The sequence below is a fragment of the Poeciliopsis prolifica genome, unplaced genomic scaffold (assembly GCF_027474105.1).
Source record: "Poeciliopsis prolifica strain line A6 unplaced genomic scaffold, Auburn_PproV2 SCAFFOLD004, whole genome shotgun sequence".
Taxonomy (NCBI): Eukaryota; Metazoa; Chordata; class Actinopteri; order Cyprinodontiformes; family Poeciliidae; genus Poeciliopsis; species Poeciliopsis prolifica.
Genome location: NW_026562379.1, coordinates 9,093,361 through 9,119,502, shown reverse-complemented (window position 1 = coordinate 9,119,502; position 26,142 = coordinate 9,093,361). Strand labels below are relative to the sequence as shown.

Genomic DNA, 26,142 nt, shown 5'->3' with positions numbered 1-26,142 from the left:
AGGCCTTTAAATTGGTCCCAGTGAGATCCAATAGTTCAGGCCATAGGTCTCACCTCACGCGCATATTGAAATATTAGACTATGCCATTCAATCGATGGCCTAACCAGTTAGACACACCAGCTTTGGCAATGGGCCCCTGCATTTTGGATCTCCTCAAAGCATGTGTGGGTTTAAGACAAAGTCTTCTAGTTTTCAACTGCTGAATCATACCTAGAAATGATTGGGAAATCCAAACCGGACACACATGGTTAATACATGAATCAGTTCTGTTTTAATAATTAAATAAAGTGAAAATGATATTTGAAAATAAAATGCTTGCTGTAATATCCTAAAGGAAATCATAAACCCTGCAGTCTGAGCAATATTCATAACAGACGACTAATGCTGAGCTTCAGACTACCTCCACCTGTTCAGGGTTCACACTGTCTTACTGTCTGCATTCAGAAACATGATGGACATCAGATTTGACTTGGCCGAGGAACAGAAAAATGACCATGCTTTGTCTGTCGCCAATTAGATGAGGAAGCTGGTCTAACATCCTGTCAGTCAAGGGTACAAACATACAAGGATTCTAGATCGCACGTTCCTTCAGATACTCAACTTTGCTCTAGGCAATTATGTCAAGAAGAACCGCAAACACATATTTGTTTTAATAAAATATTTTAAATGAGAAATGTATCTTAAATACATTTTTGATTAATGAGAACCAAAGGTAGTAAAAACCTGGTTCAATGATCATGGTGTTACTGTGCTTGATTGGCCAGCATACTGGTCTGACACAAACCGCATAGAGAATCTACTGTAGTCAAAAGAAAGATGAGAGACGCCTGACCCAACAAACATGTGAAGGTCACTTTTAAACCGACCTGGGCTTCCATTATACCTCAGCACAACATTAATGGCTTCCATGAATTTCAGGCTTTTGCATCTAAACTGGCATGATTTTTTTCTTGTTTTACTTTGTCTTGAAAGTTTAAAATGAATATGTTCATTTCTTAAATGAACATATTTAAAAACATATTTAAATAATTTATTTTACATACTAGTTTCAATTATTGTAAATAATTTTGCTTATTGTGTTTTACATCATTTTAATGTTTATTCTCTCTTCCTGATGCACTTTGTGATATTTTATTTAGATGATGTGTAAATAAATGTATTATTTAAATAAACTTTACTTCTATCTACATCCATATAAATAAGAAATTTAAACTATCAGCCCAGCAACGTTCTCTTCAACGTGTGATAAAACCCGATATGGGACCTCAATTAGCAGTTAAGCGTTCCTGAATGGCGTCCTCCCATCTTATTTCAGCAGCCTGATTTCTCGACGGCTGCTGAGATGCCAGTACAGATGGACTGAATGGAGATGAGGCCAGTTGAAGTGTCTGTGGAGCTAAACTCCTGGTAAAATGCGCCAGCAAAGAACCGCACCACGTTGAGGCCTGGCCCAGCTCTGGCAGGAAGAACAGGGGGGCCCCTTGTTTGGCAGAGGCTTGTTTACAAGAAACAAAATGCATTCAGATGATAATGAGTCCGAGCTCCCTGGTACTGCCCCAGTTTTTCTTCGTTATATGCTATACAGTATGGATCTTCACCCAAACAGGGCACAAAGGACAACCAGACTCAAATCTACTTTTTGTTGATACAAACATGCGTAGACACACAAACACGCACTCTTCATCACAAACCACTCAGTGTCTGGTACAGAACGGCCTGATTGCTGGTCTTATCACCAAGGAGACCAGCATTAGGCGAGCGCCTGGCAGAGACAGACTGGCATTTAGCAATGAGGACCCCATAAAGCTTTCAGGCAGCCTTTTCAATGAACACAGGGACAAAGATGGAGTCACATGGACAACACAGAATGAAAGAGAAAATGAAAAAGTGTTTGACATCTACATTGCAGACACGAACAATTAGAATTGTGAAACGGGGAACCAAAGAACAATTTAAAAAAGAGGAAGAAGCATCACTTTAATAAAAAAAAGAAGAGAAGAGGATAAAATCACATAACAAATATGACTGAGAATTAGAGATGCAGAAAGAAAGAAAAAGTTTTTTTTCATCTTTTTTTTAAAGTGACATGTGCTTGACAGAGCTAAGTAAATAACTAGCGAGAAGGATGTTTCTAACGAATATAAAACACTATCCAAGTGTTAAGAGGCACATGTGTGAATTCAGCTGACGTCACCAACGAGGGGAGCTATTAATACTCAAGCCCACCTGAGTCTCCACCAGGCTGAGGAGCGAAATGCAGTGCAAATTAACTATGAAAATATTCATTCACAACTCCCCTGCTGAGGAGACAGAAAAGAAGGGAAATCAAGCATTCGGGTTTGATGAGAGCCCTTTGCCCTCTGTACAGAGAGCAAATGATTGAGGGATAGACGGAAGCAAAGATGTGCTAAAAGGTTAAAGAAGAGGGGATTTGAGCTGTGAGCTCCAGATGTTTTTAGAGCTGAAGGCAACATAGTGAGATCTGCTCATCTTCCCCATCTGACTCTCTGTTTCACATGAGCTTTGAGGCTATGTGGCGGCACTTACTACAGTCGTTAGAGTGCTTTGTCACTTGTAAACATAAGTCATTTCAGGTCCCTAAGTGTTGGTGAAACCTCACAAGCTTTTTTATTCAGAGGCACTTTTCATGAAAATATCCTCCCAGCAGTCATAATTATGAAAGCAACCTGCAGTAGTTTATATTTGGCAGGATGGCTCTGTTCTGGGACGTCCCTGTTACTTCTAACACTAAATGTTGCATGCCTGAGGCAGAGAAAGCAGCAGAAAACACCTTTGCACTCATTTCTAGTAAGTTGTATATTTTATTAACAAAAAAAAAAACTTAAAACAAAGTTGATACAACCTTTCTGATTAAAGGATCACTACTGATATTGATTTTATTAGGAACTTTTAAGGTGGAAAAGTGACTTTGTAAATCATCTCAAGCTCAGTCAGACTAGACGGAGATAGATGGGCACCGTTCATAAAGTGAGATCAAATGTTCAACATAGCCACAAAGGAAGAAGAGCCACGTTAGCATGTTTATGACTGCGTCTTGTTGTACTGCAAGGTACATAGCAGCCAAGAGACATCTATATTGAGGCTATGTCTTTTTTTTTTTTAAATGTTCCACAAAAATGTACAATGCAACCGGGAGCTTCATACAGTGTGATCTACAGTTGAGGAAATGCCTGAAGATCTCCATTGCATAAGGATCTATAATGTTTTGTTGTCCCGTTAGAGATAAACTGGAGGAACATCTGAAACTGCAGAATTAAAACCTTGCATTCAGGCCATCTGTTTGTGAAAACACATCAGGTTCTTCGCTGTAAAATTCAAACCTCACACATTCCTGTCAACATGGCTGTCGAAATAAATTAGGACCATTTCAATGCAATTTCTGCACAAAAGTGTTAAGCTGTGAACACCAGACAGCTCCTCCTCTTCAGCGATCCTGAGTTCTCCTCCGCGCTCTCAGGTTCAACGTGACGCTGACTGTTAAGCCAGGTGTAAAATGTGCCAATGCTGCTGTTTTGAACTCTCAGCTTCGCTTTCATCCACCCATCCACAATCAACTGGTCCGCAGTTATGCTCTCACTGACACTATTTAAGAATTTAGCCCTTAGCGCAACACTCTCATCCCTCCAGAGCCTGTGATGCTTTGATAACCAGCTATTAAACACTGAATCATGTACGCCTCATTTCAGCTTCACAGCTAGCTCGCAACGTTCATTTTTCATCTTAATCTAAAACAGGAGTAATTATAATTGGAGTCATTTTCTTTCTTCCCTTTGTGAATAGAAGTGGTGTAATCCACAACTGCTATAGCTCTGCTCTGCAACCTGCATTCACAAGCTTTTATCTGAACACTGTTTTGCTGTAACAATGGTGAATAGCATCTCTTGTGGCTGCGCAGGCACACTGATGGCAGTCTCAAAGGGTCCTGCTATTCCATGCTATCCTCAGTCAAACAAAGAGCATTTTTCCATTGTGCACAAATAAACCAAACATATCTCCACATCTTCCTTCATCCCCCCAGTATTACAGTAATAAAGAAAAAGCTATATCTCACCCTGTTACTGCCTCTCTCTTTCTCACTTTCACTCCCCAAGCATTACGCAGCTCTTTTCTCCCTATTTACCCGGCACAAAAGAGGAGGCACACATGCAGCAGTGGCTATGGAGACCTGAATTCCAATGGGGATATTATCCTGTAAATACGGAGAAATCGCTGTGGAATGGGACAATGCCCGACGTTATTAAAGCACTCTCCAGCTGAGCACAATTGAGTCATTGATCATCTCATGTCATCGTTAAAACCCCGCGTTTCATCTCACAGCTTTTCATAAAGGGAAAATGTCAAGCGTTTACAGGCCAGAGAAGACGGATCACTTGATATTCTGTCATTGATTATGAGATATGTCTATGAAGAGCCCACAGGTCCCTTTAAGGACACTCTGGCGTTCCTGGTCCCTCTGACTCAGCTTGTTTCATTGTGTAATGATGTCCTTACTAATATTGTACAAAGTGTTTTCAGTCCTCTTTGCAATCCTTGTGTCATCTGTACTGCCTTCACGTCACACTAAACCAATGACAGCGAGCAGTAATTGCACATCATTGTTGGTTTGCCATAATTACAGCTGTGACGAGGAGAAAAGACTTAATGCTCTTTTGGGTAATTACCCCAATTGACAAGATGGTGGCTAATTAGATTGTTTGACATTGTGTGGATGTGTGCAAATGTGTTGATATATATATATGTTGGTGTGTGCCTGTGTATGCGTTGTGTGTGTGGAAACATATACAGAAAATGTAAATGTAAACAAACTATATGAGAGTTATGTTTGAATTTTTTTATTTTTTATGAACAGATGCATAATTTTAAATATGTTGTTACTGAAATTAATTCCAGTAAAGGAATTAACAACTTAATTGCAATTCATTTTTCTTTTACTAAATAGGCTAGACGTACATGATAAAATTAAGTTGTTTTGTCCAGAGGACACCAGTGAACTAGAATATGTACCCAAATGTCAGAAAATCAAACTGCACTTGAAGTTGAAGCAGTAAGTGGTTACCCAGGTCTGTACACTCACCTGAGACCATAGTTTCATGCAGGACAAATTTCAGACATTTTTCTAACTGCCTATGCATTTTTCCAGTGTTAATGAAACACATCCACAAATATGAAGCAGAGCTAAACACAAAAATTACTCAGTTTTAAAGAAAATGTTTTTTAAAAAAAAGTTTAAACCATATCCCTGACATCAAAATTATGAATTTAAAGTTGTCAGTAAATTGAGTGTGAGACTGGCCTAGTAATAAACTAAATAAAAAACACCCCTCAGTATCCATGTAATCAAAAGCTTTACCATCCAAGACATCAATTTACATTTTGTTACATTTTGTTTTGGGTTTTTTTCCTTCAAAATGCTGTTTGAGAGGGTTTGATCAGACTGCAGTCATCCTGAGCCCCTCACCAGCTCCCAATTTGCTCCAGATCTGATTTCCAGTTGCCTCTGCAACCACGGAAATAGTAAACAAGCTTGCACAATCATATTCATCTGATCTCATCATCCCTTATGCATCCTGTCACCATTTACAATCATAGGGAGCTGGCCGGCAGGTTGTCACCGACAATCAAGAGAAAATTACCCACACAGATATCTATTAGGTTCAGTGCTGGAAGGTAAATATGTCGTCCTCCAATCCCGATCACAAAATACTGTTTTTTTAATTAAAAATGTAGTGCAGTACAGACATGGAGCTGCATCTACATCATTACACTCACTTCCTCTGAGCTGTCTGTTTGATGAAAGAGGTCAAGAGTTTGTTTATCTGTGTCCTCCTTTAACCCCAATTATACACCTTGGTTTTATCTGGCAGTGGGCATAAATCTACTGAGGCATGCCTGTTAAGTGAACTGACTTAATTTTTTTTTCCTGCCTGTCTCTTGAGAAATAATACATAAAAAGTTCAGTAATCTGAACAAGTACTGATTCATTTCATTCTCTACTTTCAAACAAAGCCTGGAAAATGTTATAAAAATTTAACATATGGAGGTTTTACATGGGTTACAAAAAAAAGCAAAGCACTTCTGAAAAATGAGGTTCTGCATGCTCGCAGATTCATGAGTGAGGTCATCCTCATTTGCTGTTAAACTGATCAAATAAAGCCAAAGCTATCCATGATCTATAAAGCAGGGTCACAAAGCACGTGGCAAATATAATCTGTAGCAAGGCCCATCTTAGCAAAAGATTTGTCCCTGTGTTCAATAGGTTACACATTGTTCCATATTCAGAAATCATCCCTTGGCAAACATGTTGGGTATGGATAAGCCACCATGGTTCATCAGAGAAGGCAAGTACGTCACGGCCTCATTGGTCACGGTGGAAACAAGGAAAGCTTGTTTCACTGCCGCAGCCACAGTAAAGAAAAGGGGAAGCAGAAAGTGGTAATAACAAGATAGGAGCCACATAGAAAAGAACCCACATGAGAACGAATTACATCAAAGGTTTATGAACTCAGTCTTAAATAAAGTGATAGTCATATTATTTAGTTAGTTGGTTAAAAAGCAGGAAGGTAGGAACAAATACCTAAATCCAGATGGGAGGGTGTCGGTAAAATGTTTGTCAAAGTTCAATCACATACTGTGGTTTCACTAACAAACTGACTGATAACAGTGCATGCAAGAATTACATCCTGTTTTGTCTCCCATTAATGCTCTTTTTTTTTCATCTCTTTATCTTAATTACAAATATGTTTCCAGATACCTTGCAATGCAAACTGCTGTAATCTCTGTTCATATATAAGGAGATTAGGAGGGCTTTGCCTTTCTGAGCAACTCTGACAGGAAAAGATCAGTAAAATATCTAATGAGACACAATTAGCCCTTGGGTGACAAAAAGCCTCTTTGCTATATTATGAGGAGAACATAATATAACTACAAATATTTGCATCCAGTGAACCTCAACCCGTAAGTGCAGTAATATTTTTTTGTTTAAAATCTGTAAAGCAAATGGTTCTCCATAGGTTTATTGCATAAGGTACTCAGCATGGTCAGTACTGAAATCAGTTCATTGTCACAGTTGCATGATAAAAATCACATCATTTGTTCTTAGCCTCTTGTCTTCCACTACTTGTCACAACCATGCTGGCAAACTTTGCACCCGCCTTCTCTCTCCCATGGTCTCTCTGTTTATTATACTGTTGCAAACAGTAGGGTTGGGTTTCACACTTTGTGTCTTGTGGACCTTGAAGCTATGTGTGAAAAGGAAGATCCCACAGCTCACATTAAACTGTGTCTTATTCAGCTACATCAATACATACTGCATTGGACTGACTTGTGTGTGACTGGTCAATTGAACTATATTGGCTACTTATGAAGCTCTCGTGAATCGGATTGTTGAGTGCATCAATAGTAACATCAGATCCGCCTCAATGCAGAGATACTCCTAGTTGTCACACACTGCAAAAGCTGTTTGCTAAACAGACATAGCAGAAGACAAGAGGTTGCAAACTCAATTGATTGTGTATGACAAGATATAACAGAACAAACATTTATTGCAAACTTTTCCATACTTCAAAAACACCTATGAGTAGATTTTAGGTTTAACTGTGCAATTTGAGTTACATAAAAAAATAAACTTTTTTCTAGACTCTTTATGTAGTTAATTGTAGTTGACTACATGAGTGTCAACTTTTGCTTGAAATAAAAGCAGTGACCATCTTTTGTCTAAAGCAGCTTTTTACAAATTAAAAAGCTGCTATGTTGGCTCCATAGTTGAGTAACAAGGCAGCTTCCGTTTTTAAAGGGAGTTTTAGGGTGTCCATAAAAGAATCAGTATCTTCTTGTTATATATATATTATATGTTTTGCTACTCCATCTGTCACTGACAGTATCCTGAAGGATAAGATTCATTTTACTGCATCATGCTCATTTAAAGCTCCTCTGATATCTGGCATATTGGAGGATGTACCTAAAAGGCTTTACTGGGCAAATACAACATGCACACTCAGAGCACTTATTAGGATCACTGACAATACGACTATTGGCACTATCAGTTAAGTCTATGCAAAATCCTGGAGATATTACTGCATAAGCGAGGGATTGGTGAGGACTTTTGAGTGTGTCGTGTTGTATTGCTAGGTGGGTTGCTGGTATTTTTTTTTATGTGGTCCTAATGATGAATTTGGCTTGTCATTTTCTGGCACTGCAGTTTACTGGGCTGAATAGATGTGCATAATGAGTACATTAGGACTACAGTACTCATACTGGCAAAGTGGAGCATACTGGACCAAGTTTCCCCAGCCCCCCTCCATGCTGCCAGTGAGGGCAACCAGTTAATCTAACAGAGGCATGGATTAAAGGTTGGAGGTGGCACAGAAACATATGGTGCACTCGATATCTATGCCCCTTATTTTGTTCAAACATAGGCAACAGAACTTGGTCACACAAAAAAAACAAAAAACTGCTCATTTCTTGCAAGAATACAATAGTAAACCTTTTTTTCCCCAACTAAATTTGCTGAGGTGAAGGTAAAGAAAAACATGAGAATAACTGCATAAAGCACCGTGATGCAGCAGCACTAGAATCCCAAAAATAAAAGCTGACCTGGTTTAGAAGAGACCACTGAAAATAATTTTAAGAACCCATCAAAAAAGAAATTGTACACAAAGTACATATTTTTGGAAACTGTTGAAGCACAGAAAATGGGTCCACAAACATCTCAATACATTCCAGCTCATAAGGTTGTCTGGTTGCAAGAAAAAAAAATGGTGGCAGCCTCCAAATATCATTAAAATCATTTTTAAAACCCAGAAAAGTGTCAGACATTTCCCTGTTCATCCAAGTAATCAGTTGGCTAGTTAACAAGGTTAAGCTCAGTCTGAGGATTTATTCAGACAGCAGAGGAATTAGATTTGGATCTTAAATCAGATTTTTGGACAGACTGCCAGTAAAGTCATTTCTGGATACTGGATCAGCAGCCATCTCTGGTAATGGTACAGACATCGGTAACTACATCTTGTCATGGTCTGTGGACCTTACGGCCATGTTTTGTTTTTTTTTATTTGGTCTTTTTATCAATTTGTTTGCATCATACCCAAATTTTTCCTATTGTCAAGCAATTGCTTTACATCTTTGTTTTTTTTACTTATCAGTCTATTCTGCCCTGCATTCTGGATAAAATTTTGCAAGCCCAAGTTTCGAGCCACTGCTTTGTATTTTGTTTTCTAGGCTTTGCTGTATTCATAGCTCCAGCTTTATTAAAATGTAAAATGACTTTCTATATTAATCTGCTTTGCTTCATTCTTGTGTATATCACCTTCAACAACGGTTCCCTAATTGTACCTCTGTGGCTTTGATTTAATAAGCACAATACGGTGGCAATACGTGTAAAAAGTAATTCATCATCATAAAATAGGAATAAATTACAAAGCATACATATTTGACCATTAAAGACAATCTCACTTGTGAACGGGAAACATTCAACAGCATCAGCATGACACATTCTTTGAAAGCAACAAATACATTCAGGTCAATTTGTTTTCCTTTCTTTGGATGACCAAATAAACATGAAACAAAGCTCTAAATGTAGGCTTACACAGAATGTACAATAGCTGCTTGAGCACAAGTTTATTTAGCCCTGGCTTACAACAAAGCAGTGTTACAATGTGATGAGAAGAAAAAGATACATAGAGACGATTCATTGTGTATGAGACCGTTAGGCCTCAGTTATCCCCTTCCATCAGCGAAGCCATGTTCCTGTGCGACTAACAAAGTATGCACTTATGTTTTTATATGTGAATGCTCTACCCAGCGTCTTTCTGTAAAAGCGATGAGAAGTATCTGAAAGAGTATGCGCACAGCGACAGACGTGTGTTCGACCACTTTGTCAGAGTCCCACCTGGTGCCCCCCTCATTCTATTCTTTTGGACCCAGCAGAGACAAAAGCACGGTGAAGTCTGCTGTAACACAGCGCAGATGGGATCTCCCTGGCTTTCACTGTGCGCCTACAGCGATGCACTTGACTCCTCCTGTTTGCTCGTGCACATCATATCTGACAAGCTCATTCACTGTCTGCACAGACAAGACAACCCAGGACCACTGCTCAGTCTCACCCTCAATCCCCGGAAACCCTTTGTGTGACAGGCCAATCGTGTGGGAGGATGGCGTGACACCCGCAGGGAAGGATATTTTGATGATGTGTAAGCGAGGAATAGAGTGAAATTAAGAATGGGAAGAAAAAAAACAATGGAAAACGTAGGGAACAAAGGTGATGGGAAGCAAAAGAGCTGAATTGAATTCACAGTCACATGGGAGACAGTAAAGAAAGAGACACATAGAGGTTGTGATGAAGACAGAATTTTGAAAGATTGTCAACTTGGAGAAAAATGAGAAATAATGAGCGAGTCAAGCAACAAGACAAAGGACAAACATAAAATGAAACTACACTGCAAACTTTTCTTGCCGGGAGCAACTCGGGTGGTTAACACAAATTTTCAGAGTCAAAGTGTTTTACACTCACAGCTCACCTTTCAGTCATGTTGCATTTAAGGTCCTTACAAATATGTCACAGCCCTGATTTACATGTGTGTGATAGTGACCAAGAATGTGTTGTCCAGAATTCTGGACAACAAAAAATGCCCAGAATGTCTCAAGAGCTAAATCTATTAACTCTTAAGTTGTACTATTTCTGTTAATAGATTTAGCCCTTCAGACATTCTGGGCATTTTTTTTTGAGTTGTAATGAGAAAATACATAGACACTATACATAAGAGTTAGCATCATAAGTAGACTGGCTCTCCTGAATCTAGGAGTGTGCGTAAATGTAACATGAACAGAGAAGTCATCAGTTCTCAGTTCTCGGCTCAGAGAACTGATAAATTATCTGTTCATTGCTAAATTTTTAGTAATTAATCCAATAAGCATTTTATCATTTCTGCAAGAAAATGCAATCCTTCATCGTTCACTGTCCACAGCAGGATGGGAGGATGTACTCTCTGGCTGAACTTGAATGGTTGCAAGGAGACTACCTCCACTGTGGGGTGTCTGGGCCACAGCAGGTGGAGCAGCTCCACTACATAACAGGCTTAGTGATTCGATCCAAAGTACCTTCTGTCCAAAATGTCCTCTGTGAAGACCCCAAAATACCTCAGAGGCTCACTAATGCACTTTGAATAAAAGCACTATATAAATAAAGACATTGACTAATTTCCTCTGGGAGGTTTGGACAGTTCGGTAAGAAATCAGTGTGTAGTCTGATTTAGCTTTGTTTTAAAAAAAGAAAAAATGTCATCAACTTTTTGAGCAAGCTTTTAATGCCCGCCTTACTGTTTTATCGTACTAATATTCAGTCTTTGTCTACTTTCCATGTCATGTTCCTCAGTCCCAGTAATTACCGAACCAAACAGAACTAAAAGGATGCTTTTAACAGCCTGTTAAAAGTGATTTCCCATTGACTTTGGGTACAGTTACGGCAGTAAACAGAGCAAGAGCGCTGCACAAGAGAAAATGACTGTATAAAACAGCTATGTTTTACCCCAGCAGCCACTTTATGAATTACCAATGGCAGCGAAAAGCCCTGAGCATATTTAATGCAGGAGAATCTGTCCCTTTTTCACTTTGTTCCCCTCTGTTCTCCTTTTTCTTTGCAGTATTCAGCGTTTTGACTGAGCCGGAGCAGCTCAATGTCTCTGAGAGTCAGGGCAACAGACGTAAATGGTTTTGAGTTTGGTTCATCTGCACCAAGGCCACACAGCAAAGGATTTCTAACAAGTATGTTGCTTTGGGGTGATGGCAAGGGGGGTAAAAACATGAAAAATGACGTTTCATCAAACAAAAAATGTTCATGCTGCAGTAAGAAGCTTCCCAAAGCTTAGAAGTTCTCTGTTGTGTTTGAGGCAGCCTTATATCTGAAAGTTCGGCTCCTTAGAGGTGTCTAAAGGCAGAAAAGTATGATTTCTTGTGTCGGCTCAGCATCTAGCAGCCATTGCAGTCAAGCACAAACAGCCCATCAATTTAAAAGTATACAATTTACAAAATTACATACATCCAAAGGAAGTTATCTCCTGTCTATTCTTGGAAAATGCATAGCTGTCTTTGTCAGACACAAAGCTCAAATCAATGGTCACATGATCGGTTTGTCTTTCAGAATGACACCAGGGTTCATCAAGCTCTGTAACCTCATTTAATCGTTGGAAGGATCAATTAACAGTCAATTTCAAATTACTGGTGCGAGGCTATTGTACTTCAGAGAGGGGAGATGAAAATACCAATATACAGTCAGAATGCACTCATGTTGGGTAGCTCTTCTCTAAAAGAATCCCACAGCTGAATCCACATCCGTCATCTCATCCTTGAGCAAACACAACTCCCAACGAACCGTCTGTCAGTGTAGACAGAGAAAAGACTGTCTGTTTTGCCCCAAGGAGCACCGTGGAGCTGCTTTTGCGCAGTGATAATCATTAGCGCTTTAAAAATGTCTCCATTTGAGTGGTAGTACTTCTGACCACATCAGCATCAGTGCATTTCCTGACACTACCCTCATCATGTTCAACTGCTGCTAATGAGGGTAGACAGGAGACAAAGTAGTCATTAGATTACAATATTATCTGTCACATCATCTGTGACAGATAACCCTAACCCTAACCCTACCCTAACCCTAACATCAACTTCTTTTGTAGCAAATATTATTATAAATCTAGCAAAATGCACTCCTTATTTTAGGAAAATAAACCAAAGAAATAATAGTACAAAATGAGCAGTGGCATGCAAAACGTCAGACTAATGTGTGTGTAAAATAAGACATAGCCTCTCTGTATGCACTCACTGTGGAACCAGTGGAGTGATTTGTGGGAGCAGACGACATGTTGAAACAAATTAATGATTAAAACCCAGCGGAAGATGTTTTATTATTCTGGAAACTTTGAGATGACTGTCACTTACACTTTCATGCTTGGCTAAACTGACAGCATCCTTTTGTCTTTTTGGCATCCCTGTCAAAAATATGTTAAAAAAAAAAAAAACATTAATCAAATAATGTTTTTAGAGCTGTGACATAATCATACAATGTTGAAAAATGTTGAAGTATTCAGCCTTTCATTTACCGACATTATTTCAGAGGGTAATTAAAGTTCTATGTTAAGAAATAATTGTCTCACCACAATTACTGGCACCTCATACACCTTAACTCAAGCCATAGAACTTTTCAGCAATGAGGCAGTACAAAGTGCTTTAGGTGATACAACATAACACAGAAACCAATCAAGAAACAAGTTACAAGCATTGCATTTTGTCAAATGCCATTATCAAAATCATCAAGGAAATATACAGGAAGTATACTGATCAAACGTTCAGTTATTATTAATCAAAATCAACTCTAAGCATAATTTAAAAGAACTTGGTGTTTTGGCCGTTTTGCATTTTTCTGGAAGTTTGTTTCAGATTTGAGATGGATAGAAACTGAATGCTGCTTCTGGCCCATAACTCCTGCAAATACTAATGATCCACAGATTATTTTTTGGGAACTTGATATTTAAAATTTTTAATGTTAAAAAGAAATGATTAGTGACCGCCAACACCTATAGATTGTTTAATATTTTTATCAACTTTGATTTCAAGTCAAAATGTCCACCACCTAATTCAGTCATCAACTAAGAAAATCACCAATGTAAGAGAGTGATAGTGAGTGCTGCTTAATGAGCCTCAAACAGAGTCTGACCTCTTTTTTGTGATTTTTTTTGTGATTGGTGGTTTAAACTGATGAGGTCATTACAGGCTCAGGGAAACCTTGATCCTTTGGGACAAGTGAAATTTACGTTCCAGAGGTCCATCAGCGCAAACATCACGTCTGTCACCACACACACGCACATGCACACATCCACCCACACACCTGTGGGAATAATGTATTTCCTTCTCCATTGATCTGTGCACATAAAGGCTTACAGTAATGAACACAGCGACTATTCTCAGCAACAACAGAGAACAACTTAACAACCCCGTGGCAGTCCCTGAGAGCCACAATCTATCAAGCGCACCAACCCAAGTAAGTGAGCGGTGTAGGAGGGCTTCTGTGAATTATAAGTCAATTAACATGGGTTGTTACGGACGTGAGAGTTTGAGCTGGTGCCTGGAAGAAAATGAATACAGCAGGTCCATGAGATAAATACAGTCAAGACAGACCTTATTTTAAATGTAAAGTGTTTCTGTTTCATTGTAAAGCTACAATTGGGCTATTTAAAGTATTACAGAAATACAAAGGTGGATTAATAACTCTTAATCTTAATATTTTGTGGGCTCAGAAAAGACCAATCAGAAATATCCTTTCTGATTGGTCTGTTTCCCTACACTTCAAACAGGAAACGCAGTTATGCAGATTAAATAGATTTATTTCTGTTTGCTTTATCATCGCAAAACTTTTAGTAAATCAAACTTCTAACCTTTGAAGTAAAAGCAAAGTTTCTGAGAACAAGCAGTCATCTTAATCTCTCGAAGTATACACACAAAAAAGTGAACCAACTCATATTGTGTTTGCACGAGGCAAACATCTCCCTGAGTTACTGAAGTGATGTGCGAATACTGACAGCGAAGGCTCTCCATCAAACCTTAGCAGCCGGCAAAACAGGGCTGATCGTTTCAAGGGCAGGATCATCGGGGTGCCATGACATGAAGAAGACATCAACTTTAAATATGTATATAGTAAGGGCTCACCACGAGCTCACACAGACACATGCTGAAGAGGAAAATCAAGATGAAAGTTCCTCTCGTTTAACATCTACAAGCTGTCACAGTCTGTCCCAGACACAGATATTATCATGGATTCTCGAGAATGTGTGTATGCAGCATCACCTGGACCTAAAACCAAACATTAAGTTCTAAAACAGCTCTGCAAGATGTTTTGATGGTGGATTTTTTGTCCACCAGCGCTTAAAATAATCTCTTTATAACACTGAACACAGAAAGGAAAAATTATCTTGTGCAGCACATCGTTCAATTCTAATTCTTTACTCACTGATGAGAAATTTTTAATGTCCTCCCTATCATAAATGAAAGTTCCTTAGTTCATAAAACTTCCTATCTTATTCTTATCTGAAAGGAATTAATTTGCATCAGAAATCAAAGTTTTTACAAGACTCTAAGCAACAAAAAAAATCTCTTTGAATTTTGTTTGACAAGTGCACAGGCATCTTCATCTTCAAGTTTCATCATCCAACCCAAATGCGCCAAGTGCAGTATCAGACCCAAATGATAACAGCGGTGCGTCAACATCACCCTGCTCCCTGCGTGTGCTCATGTTTACCTCCTTTTGATTAAAGACATAGCCAACCCGAAAAACCTCAGAGCCCCAAACCTCTGTGAACCGTCCACCTCAGATGTTCAGCCCAGATGCTTGGGCCAAGTGCCGCACAGCATCGCAGCCCTGTGCACTCTTCGGGGTTTAGTTTAATGTGTGCTTAAGAGACCAGGGGACTGGGCAAACGCTCCTCTCTCTCACTCCCTCCTCCAAATATCTGCCCATCTTTTATTCATTCACTCTCCCAGGACGACTGCTGCTGCCATCATCCAGGGGGACGAATTCGTCGTCTGAAGTTAACCCATGTCTCTGTCGCTCAGACGTGCGCACACGTGCGCATGCACTTTGCAAGGGGTCCCAGAGGTCTTTTAATTTTTTGAGAGGCTATTTTTAGTGTGAAAAATAATCGAGGTGGAAAGTTCCATCTGTCCAACACTCTTGTTCCAGCTGCTCCTTTTTAGCAGCAGGCGTAAAGAGGTGGGGAGGGGTTGGCGGGGACACTACTCACCAGATGAAAATTACACAGAGTGGATGATTATTATTTTTTTATTATGTTCTGCATTAGCAGTGAAAGATGGTATATTACGTTAGGTGGACTTCATCAAAAATCAAGGAGAGATCATACAGGGTGACAGTAGTGGAGTGGGCCTTAGAAGCCCAGTGTGTTAAAGGGCATTTAGGTATACTGTTATTATTTTTCTTTTGAAAGCTTTTAATAATTTTTTCACTAATTGGAAATGAAAACTGGCAACAAAACCAAGCAGCCATAGACACATCTTAGTTGACAAAGTACACTTATTACTACAAAGTTATTTGTACTTTATCTTCAAACTTCAGGAGGAAGAGGAAGACCCAGAACAAGCTGGAGGGACTATTTCTCTCAGCTGGCCTGGGAACGCCTTGGGATTCCCTGGAAGGAGCTGGAGATGGGGAAGTCTGGTTCTCTCTGTTTAAGCTGCTGCCCCTGCGACCTGACCCCAAATAAAACAAAAGACAATAGATAGACGGACAGACAGCTTTTTAAATGTTTTAGAGACAAAAATGTCTACATTTTTGCAACCAATTGCTTTCAAAAGTCACAAAAGTTGTAGATGCTGTCCACCTTTGCTGCAATTAATGTCAGTATAAATGTTCTCTGAAGGCCTCATGTTTGTTGGAGAACATTAATTCAATAGCAGCGTCAGCAAAGACCAAAGAACACAACAGACAGGTCAATGAGAAAGTTGTGAGGTTTAAAGTGGGGCAATGACAGCAATATTCAAAGAGCATCTGAGGCTCATAGCAGCTGTGGAGAAGCTGGAGAGATCCACAGCTCAGGTGGGCTAATCTTTCACCAGGGCAACTGTTACACAAGCACTCCACAAATCTAGCCTGTACAAAATAAGAGCAGGAATGAAAACAATGTTGAGAGGAAGTCCTTAGAAGTTCAAGTTGGGAGAAGGCCATCTTGTCAGATGAGATCGACATGAAACTTTCTAACATTGCACATTCTCTTGGACATACAACAACAGAAGAATAAGAGGGTGTTGAGAGTATCACACTGTGGAGAAGCAGGTCAGAGTCAATGTACTAAGCTAAATACAGTGCAGTCCTTGAAGAAAATCTGTTAGAGGCTGCAGAAAACTTGAGATTGGGAAAGAACTTCAACTTCCAGCAGCACAATGATCTGAAGTGAAGTAAGGTTCTATCACATATTCACCCAAATGTTGCTGAATTCAAAAACATACCACACTTTACAGAATATTAAGTGCAATGTTAAATAAATGCTTGTTCACTTTTAAGCACCACTTTGTGTTTGTCTATTTAAAACTCCTAAAATCACTGAACCGTGCACTCATACTTTTGCACGAGTGCAAAAGATGCACACGTTTAAAAAGATGTGTGCATCTTTTTAAACATCCTCTCTATTGTAATGTAAGACCTTGTTTAAGACACTGTTTTGCGAGAGATATTTCAGAAGTTTCATTTGCCATAAATCCAATAAAGTGTTGCTCATTGCTAAAAACTGAGAGCTGCAGATCAGAAATCAGGCTCGGAAATTAAATCCGAGAACAGAACGAGGCTGCATACAACAGACAATCCAGACTCGCTTTGCAATTTCATGCTGTTTTTTAAGCAGAGCCTCAAAGGTTAACAAGCTTATGGTCAGAGAGGAGAGCAGATTTATTGGTCTGAGTTCAGCTTTGATGCAAGCACAAAGTGCCCTGAATGTCAACGAGCTTGAGAAAACTTCATGTTGTCTCCAACTCTAATGCGTTTTGTTCTCACTGGGCTTCTCATCCAAAACATGCGGACAGCCAGATTTAGGCCTGGAGGCTAATCTGAACGTTCCTGTGAATGCTAATGTGAAATGTTCCATAAGATGTGCTGTGCACACCAGCAAAACAAATAAAAGCAGATGGTTGAAAAGTTCAGTCACAACCTCTGCTTGGATTTAATTTGTCGAATTGATTGAAGCCCCAGATCGGCCCCTGCTGCACCCCGCGGCGATGTTCTGGGTGGATCGTAAACATAAAAAATCGTGGCATCATGGTCAGAGCAGCTCTATGCTGGTATATCGCCTAAGGGGTTTGTTTTGTCAAGTGCCCAAACAATCAGTTTATAAGAACATACTCTGCTTCGCTGTGCCTTGTGAAAGTATTAATTTACTCTGAACTTTTCAACATTTTCTAATAGTGCCGCCACAGACTTCAATGTATTTCATTAGGATTTTGAGTGATAGGCCAAAACAATGTAGTGCAAAATTCAAAAGTGGAATGAAAATGATAAGAAGTTCTCAGTCGCTTTACACTTTAGTCGCTAGAAAGTTTGGTGTACCTTTGTAAACACCAGCCCCAAATTCAATTCTTTTGAGAAATACTGTGTATTGTTATAGTTCCAACACTTTTGGGATAGTCTTTCCTCACAAAAGACCTCGACTTTTACTTAAACTGGATGGAGAATTTCTGTCAACAGCATTTTTCAAATCAGTGATTCTTAAATTAATTTGGGTCTGGACTTTGATTAGACCATTTTGATAGATCAATGTGCCTTGGTCTAAACCAGGGTTGTCAAACTCCAGTCCTCAAGGGCCGGTGTCTTGCAGTTTTTAGATGTGTCACGGGTACAAAACACTGAATGAAATGGCTTAACTGCATCCTTCTTGTGTAGATAAGTTCTCCACAGCCTTGCTAATGACCTAATTATTTTTATTCAGGTGTGGTGCAGGAGAGGTACATATAAAAGTTGCAGGACAGTGGCCCTTTACGACTGGAGTTTGACAACTATTCCAAAAATCCCTGCTGAAGAAATATTTAGGTGATTTGTGAAGGATATTGTTTCCACTGAATTTTATTTAGAGATTTGACACCAAAAGTGGCAAATATATATCTATGAAATACGTATTAGTATTTGTAAAATGGTCCTTGACATACATGTGGACAAAAGTGTTGGACCTCTGTTTCTCACTGAAAAACTCATTGGTCACTGAAATAAGTGACCAATGACAGAGACAAAGTTAATAAGAAATAAAATGCTATGAAAATTATCCATTGGAAATCAGACACTGCTTTTTAAATGTGGTTCAACGGAATCATGTAAAAAAAATAATGTGCATCACATCTAAATATAACAGCTTGATGATTATTACTACGAGTCAAAATGTTAAAATCTTTTAAATAGTAGTAGGAAAGCCAACTTTCCGTCAATGCAACCAACTCAGAGTTGAAGATGGAATATTTATGAGTAACTCGGGAGTGATGACGGCTAAAGAGAACATGTCCTGTCCTATTGCTGAGAGCTTGGAAGGACAGGCGATGAACTAAGCTGAGTCAGTAAGGAGTTCTGTTTAGGTCACTGACAGGTTTTTTATTTTTCAAAACTTTTCCTCTTTCGGTTCTTCAACAACATTCCTCTCGTCAAGCCTAGCGGTTGATAAAAGAAATCAACAACAATTCAACGGGAGTGAATCCTCTCCGTTCTCATTGCCAAGAAACCCCAAAACAGTATCTGCTTACACTTATTAGAACTGATCTGATTATTCTAGCAACTATGTCTGGCATGAAAAAAAAAGGTGGAGGTCAGTACATGCTGCCAAAACAAGCAACCACAATCAATACTGGCTTTGCTGCATCAGAGCTTATTTATAGAAACACTGGAAGACGTGAGAAGAGGAAAGGAGCACTGACCACAAACAAGTTGGACTGTTAATAGAGCTCACACTAGAGTCCTAAACAATTTGATTTGCACTTAGTTATCTTAGTGGATCCTGATCTCCAGAGGAGCAGATGCAGTGGGACAACAAACATAGGTAATGCTCTTTTTCAGATATAGGCAAATACTGATGTCAACAAATTATGCATTTTTGCCCACATGTGAGTAAAGTTGCAGAGGCACAAGAAAGTACATTGTCAGCAGAGATATACAGCTAAAAATAAAAGGGAACAGCAGGGTGAAACACTTGGCTGATAAGGATTACATTCAATCAATTTTAGTTCTCAGATTGACACAACATGGCAAAGGGAGTGTGTCTTTCAGAGAACATATTGAGTCCAAGGTGTTTGCCTGAGATAGAACTGTCTATCTCAGAGTCAACCACTATCAAGCTTTTTTAAAAGTGTCCGAAAGTCTTTAGTGATATAATGTTCCTAGAGTTGAACATTGATATCAATGAGGTGCCAGAGAAAGCGCATGAGTAGCCAAGTTTCTCTCAGGCCTTATGGAGAGTAATGCAAAGCTTTCCCCAGGCTTTCACCCAAATGTTGGCACTGACAGGCGGTGGATGAAAGATGGCTACAACACTTACATCTTGCTTACAAGGACGACAAGTTTATCGGTTTTATCTGGGAAAAAGAGTAGTCATGGTGTGGAACGTAAAGATGTCAATCAATTCTTTTTGCATTAATAAAGTAATTCTTCTCCAAGAACAGATAGAAAATAATGGTAAAATTCAGTTACTGTTGCATGGAATAAGCACTTCAGATTTCCCTCTGAATATGTGCAATTAATTTAAACATTTGTGTTCATCTAATGTGCATTTTTACTTTAGGTTATGGTACCAGTCCATAGATATGAGGGAGTTCAAACATTTCTTTCTCTTCTGCTTTGAATAAGCTAAAGGATTCTTTCTTATTATTAATAAATGAAAGGAAATAAATTAAGCTAATTTTGGGGGAATAATTAATATCTTCTCTTAATTAATAAAGTAGACTAATTTTGCAGTGATAATTATCTTCTTTTAGTGTGTTTATATATATATATATATATATATATATAATATATATATATATATATATATATATATATATATATATATATATATATATATATATATATATATATATATATAGCTAAAGCCGCTCTCTAACACAAAAGGTTTAATTCTGGTTGTGCTGGTATATCCAAACTGCAAACGCGGAACAACCTCACTTAACTTCCAATGGAGGAATGTCTCCGGATTATTCAGCAGGAATAATGTACTAACCCGCAACTAAGAAGTAAAGAGAGGTCAGAAAAGAAGCGCAGTGTTTGCACACGTAAGTCGTGTAATTCCCTCTGGAGAAGTGCAGGAATACACAGTGATTTTCCTCCGGGGACGCCTGGCCCGGCGCGCTGTCCTGCGCTGCTGCTGCTGCTCACCATAGCCTACTTCTCGTTAATCGGACGGATTACCAGCGCAGCCCTCCACCGTCTGCTCCGTTTCTATTTCAAACCCCGGACAGTCCCACCACCACTATAAACCACGCCCGCCAGTATCAGTGACGATTGCGTGATTTGACACGCAAATAGATAATAATTTTAGACATCCTGTTGTATAAGACGAGCAAAGGCGATATCAGGCGCAGCAGAGCGCATTAGAGTTAAGACGTTCACAATCAAAAGCGCTTTGGACAGAAAGGACATGGCGACTAGTGAGGGAGAGAAAGAGGGACAGAGAGAGAGAGAGAGAGAGAGAGAGAGAGACAGTCAGAGAGAGAGAGAGAGAGAGAGGAAAGTGCTTGAAAATGTGGACTTTAGTTTTTGTGGAACTGCCAGGGATTTGTCTGCTTGATCCAAACAGACTCAAATAAGGAAGGTTGGGATCAAACTGCCTTGGCACGGTTTCTATCCCCTTGTTTGTTTGTTTGACACAGTTTAATTCCACATGGATCTGTTTTAGCTGCGCAGAAGCGGAAAGTTTTGTAAGAAGGATTTGCCCTCTTTGAGCATTTCCTATCATCACTGCAAATCTACAACTGGAGTAAAGTGTTAGGGATGAGTAAACGAGTTTAGAAGCGTCACAAAACTTACCCTCCATGCAAAAGATAACCATCCAGGCTATCCACAGGTCTGAGTTCTGAAACTTCACCATGGTTCTGGAGTTTTCACGGACTCGCTCTCACTAGAAGTCCAGTGCTTGTTTCTGAGCAGAACTCTCGCAGATTCCTTAAAGGAAAGCAGCCGCTCCTTGCACCGACATGGGACTTACGCAGCGCACCCTCGTGTCTTTTCCTCAAACATGATTGAAAACACAAGACAGCGTCACTATATTCTCTCTCTACTCCAGATTCCTTATAATCACTTCTTTATCCTTTGGCAGCTGACGGTGACTCCAAGACTGTTTTTCTCTACCGGCACCTCTCCAGTCACTTTTACGCACGCCTGCACAGAAGTCAGCGTCCACCCACCGACGTCCCCAAATCTGCCCGCTGGCGCCGAAAGAAATCTAGAAAAGGCTCCGAGGCTGGAACGTTTCCCGTCCGCTTGCTGAGTCTCTCAACCATGGAGCGTCTTGTTGCGCTCCATGGTTTCTCGTCTGCTCCGCTATTGCTGAGCGGACCTCCGAGAAAGTTGCCCAGAAAGAGAGGCACTACCAGTTCCGCTCTGTGCTTTTCAAAATAAAAGAAGCCCTGCTAAGAATTATGCAGACAGAGCCTCAGGTTCTCAGGAGTGAGACAGGCTGAACTATGAACAGAGTGTGAATGATCAGCCAGGGAATTTGATCCCTCACACCAGTCAATTTAAGTTGCACTACGGTGTTTGTTATTCTCATTAACTTTCTGTATTTTTTGTCTTAAGCATAACTATATTTAGCATAATATTACTTCATAGTTGTATCTTCACAATCTCAGAGATGCTTCACATATACTGTCTAAACTGCCTATAAAAAAGGAAGCCTGGATCCTGGTGTGTGTTAGAATAGAGAAGATGCTCTGGAATCAGAAAACAGGTTTTTTCTTTGCATGTGACATCATGTCCTTTGACAATTAAAATATCTATCAAGCAATTTTTTCTATTTTTTTTTTTAAATATTAAAGTTATCTAATCATTTTGATTCAAGAGAAATTGTTAGGAATGACACATTTGAAACAAATCTGTTGGAATTCAACACATTTGCACTTGCAAAATGAAAAGTGTTACATCAGTTTCATTGGACAAATCCTGACATTTTGTTTGACCCTCCTCCGTCCGAAATGGATTTATTTTATGGCTACAAAATCATCCAGAGTGAGGGAGTTTGTCTGCAGGTTTTCAATGACGACTTAAACGTTCTATATCTAACATTGATTTGGTATTATTTGGTATTATTTTGCGCACAAACAGTTTAAAGGGCAAAATAAGAAACATGTCGAATTCCCTCTCTGCTGATAACAAGGTTTCACGGTGTGAAAGTTTGTCCCAGGTGTTTCCTGCATGGCATGTCCAGTCTCAATCTGAAATGAAAACACCCTGTTTTAATTGAACTATAGTTCATAGCCTATTTCTGTGCCTCATATTTTGTGGGCATATGATCCGTTAGCTTAAACCAATAGAACCTCCAAGGCTTTTGTATGGGCCGAGCGTCTTAACCTCATACTTTGTTTGACGTAGCGTAAAGTCACGGCAGCAAGCCGTGTGGGCAGATTCAATCGAAGAAAGCTTGAACTGGAAGGGCGTTTATTTTCTAGGCTGCATTTCCGCCGCCCCACTTCAGCGCGACTGAGTCTGCGCGGCTTGACTTCGCTCAGCTGCGGATGATTGAGATGAGCTCGAGCCCGGCTGTTGCTGGGAGACCGCTGACGCTAGACGAGAGGGAGACGTTCATGCCCTCCTGCGGCGCGCGCAAAGTACGACTGAGAACACTGGGATAGAATAGAATAGAATAGAATAGAATAGAAAGAATAGAATAGAGTAGAATAGAATAGAATAGAATAGAATAGAATAGAATAGATTAGAAAAGAAAAGAATAGAATAGAAAGAATAGAATAGAAAAGAAAAGAATAGAATAGAAAAGAATAGAATAGAATAGAATAGAATAGAAAAGAATAGAATAGAATAGAGTAGAATAGAATAGAAAGAATAGAATAGAAAAGAAAAGAATAGAATAGAATAGAATAGAATAGAATAGAAAAGAATAGAAAAGAATAGAATAGAGTAGAATAGAATAGAATAGAATAGAATAGAATAGAATAGATTAGAAAAGAAAAGAATAGAATAGAAAGAATAGAATAGAAAAGAAAAGAATAGAATAGAAAAGAATAGAATAGAATAGAATAGAATAGAATAGAATAGAATAGAAAGAATAGAATAGAAAGAATAGAATAGAATAGAATAGAATAGAAAAGAAAAGAAAAGAATAGAATAGAAAGAATAGAATAGAAAGAATAGAATAGAATAGAATAGAATAGAATAGAAAGAATAGAATAGAAAGAATAGAATAGAATAGAATAGAATAGAATAGAATAGAATAGAAAGAATAGAATAGAATAGAATAGAAAGAATAGAATAGAAAGAATAGAATAGAAAGAATAGAATAGAATAGAATAGAATAGAATAGAATAGAATAGAAAAGAATAGAATAGAATAGAATAGAATAGAATAGAATAGAATAGAATAGAATAGAATAGAATAGAATAGAATAGAATAGAATAGAATAGAAAAGAATAGAATAGAAAGAATAGAAAAGAATAGAATAGAAAGAATAGAATAGAATAGAAAAGAATAGAAAAGAATAGAATAGAATAGAATAGAATAGAATAGAATAGAATAGAATAGAATAGAATAGAATAGAATAGAATAGAATAGAATAGAAAGAATAGAATAGAAAAGAATAGAATAGAATAGAATAGAAAAGAATAGAATAGAATAGAATAGAATAGAATAGAATAGAATAGAATAGAATAGAAAGAATAGAATAGAATAGAATAGAATAGAATAGAATAGAATAGAATAGAATAGAATACTTATCAACAAAGCAATCTTTTGACACCTGCTTGTGCTACAGCTTTGGTTTCATGACATATTTAAATTATTGTTGCTATAAATAACAATGTCAAATATAAACTAATAAATCGGAGCAGCATTTCTGCTGTGTAACTGTTTTCTGTTTTTTTTCTGCCATACACACAGAATTCAGTGGCTTCTTTGATCACCACTGCTATATTAGGCCCTCAGTTCTGAGTCATAATTCCTAGTCTGTAATGTAAATATCAATGCAGTGTCAGTGCAACATGCAGCTTTCCAGGTGAGCTCTGCAATGCTTGCTCTGCGGGAAATGTGAGGTGGGTTGTTTACCACTGCGGGAGGTGGGGGGTGAGAGAGACCAAAGCATGCAGTGAGTGATTGAAATACTGTACGCTACAAAGAAGACACCATCAAAGGGCCTGCATTCAGGCCTCTAATCACTCTGATCCATTGATGACACTTGGCTCACCTCAACACCAAATGACTGCTGGGATCTCTTCAACTTTACAGCATGACCGGTCTAGAGGTTTCCCTGCATGTTACAGAAAATTGGAGAATGACTATAATCAAAGAGAAAAAACACGCAATGAATGCAAAACCATCCCTCCATCCTGTCTTCAGGATTTCAGACAATAGACATATTAGGGTCGGAGGATCTGAAAAATGCCCTGAGGCTTTTGTTGTCTACGTCCTTCCTTTTCACAGGAGTTCAGATAGAAGGTTTAGACCAATATGCATACACTGAAGAATCAGTTGCCTTTTTAAAGATTTTGCAATATTTTTGAAAATGGAGCAAGTTTCAAAGACAAAGCAATACATATTGTGCTGGATCACAGCCAGGTGAATGGGAGGACCACTGGACAGAGAAAGTTCTCTGTCATGAGCAGATTTACAACATTTAACAAATTTATTTATAGATTGAAAAACAACCATATTCACAATAAAAAAAGATGCTTAAGACCTATTGAAAATTGTTTGTCTGTTTATAATAATAATAAAAGTAAATTGTCACTCATCTAGCTTCCTGCAGTGACTAGCTGGGTAACTCAATCTTGCATGACAAAAAGTGAATTTGGCCATGTATCTTTGCAGCTGCTTTATTTTAAGATTGGATTGAAAATGTAACATTGAGCCACCATAAGGGGATGCTGGTTTCCATTGTTATGGTCAGAAGTCACTGAAGTTTCAAATGTTTGCCCAACTTACTTCTTTCAACCATAATACACTTTCCTTCACCTGCAAGCAGTCTTTCCCTTTGTTTAACAAAACTTTTCTGGGCCAAATACTTGTTTGTACGGTAAATGAATTAGATAAGAACTTAATTTTATAGAAGCATAAAATATACTGTGAAGTACACAACAGACCATTATTGGAGGTGTTACTTGTATTTCTTAGTTACACATTATCTTCATTCATTGATTTGATTAAAATTGGAATGGGAAACCATTTCCAAAAGTGCACCAAGAAAAATAACTAAGAGAAAAGTCTTAATAAAAGCAGCATCATCAACTGCAGTAACTCTGATGTTGAGCTTACAGGATGTTACCATTAATTTCACTTGCATTGTGTATTATTTTTTAAATAAATTTATGCAACATTTTCAAAGAACTTATCTTCTGTACTTATGGAAATCCATAACTGAAGTGTAATTTTCTTTGATTTTCTGA

General features: G+C 38.6%; 1 protein-coding gene across 3 annotated transcripts in view; it reads right to left on the bottom strand.

The window, feature by feature from the left end:
* igsf11 (immunoglobulin superfamily member 11) overlaps positions 1-22,090 on the bottom strand; it is a 102,989-nt gene extending 80,899 nt beyond the window's left edge. For all 3 annotated transcript variants that reach the window (XM_055028525.1, XM_055028526.1, XM_055028527.1), the window contains exon 1: positions 21,563-22,090. In XM_055028525.1, coding sequence (XP_054884500.1) covers positions 21,563-21,623 — 61 coding nt within the window. In that variant the 5' untranslated portion in view covers positions 21,624-22,090. The remainder of the gene's footprint in view (positions 1-21,562) is intronic.
* Between the last annotated feature and the right edge of the window lie 4,052 nt (positions 22,091-26,142).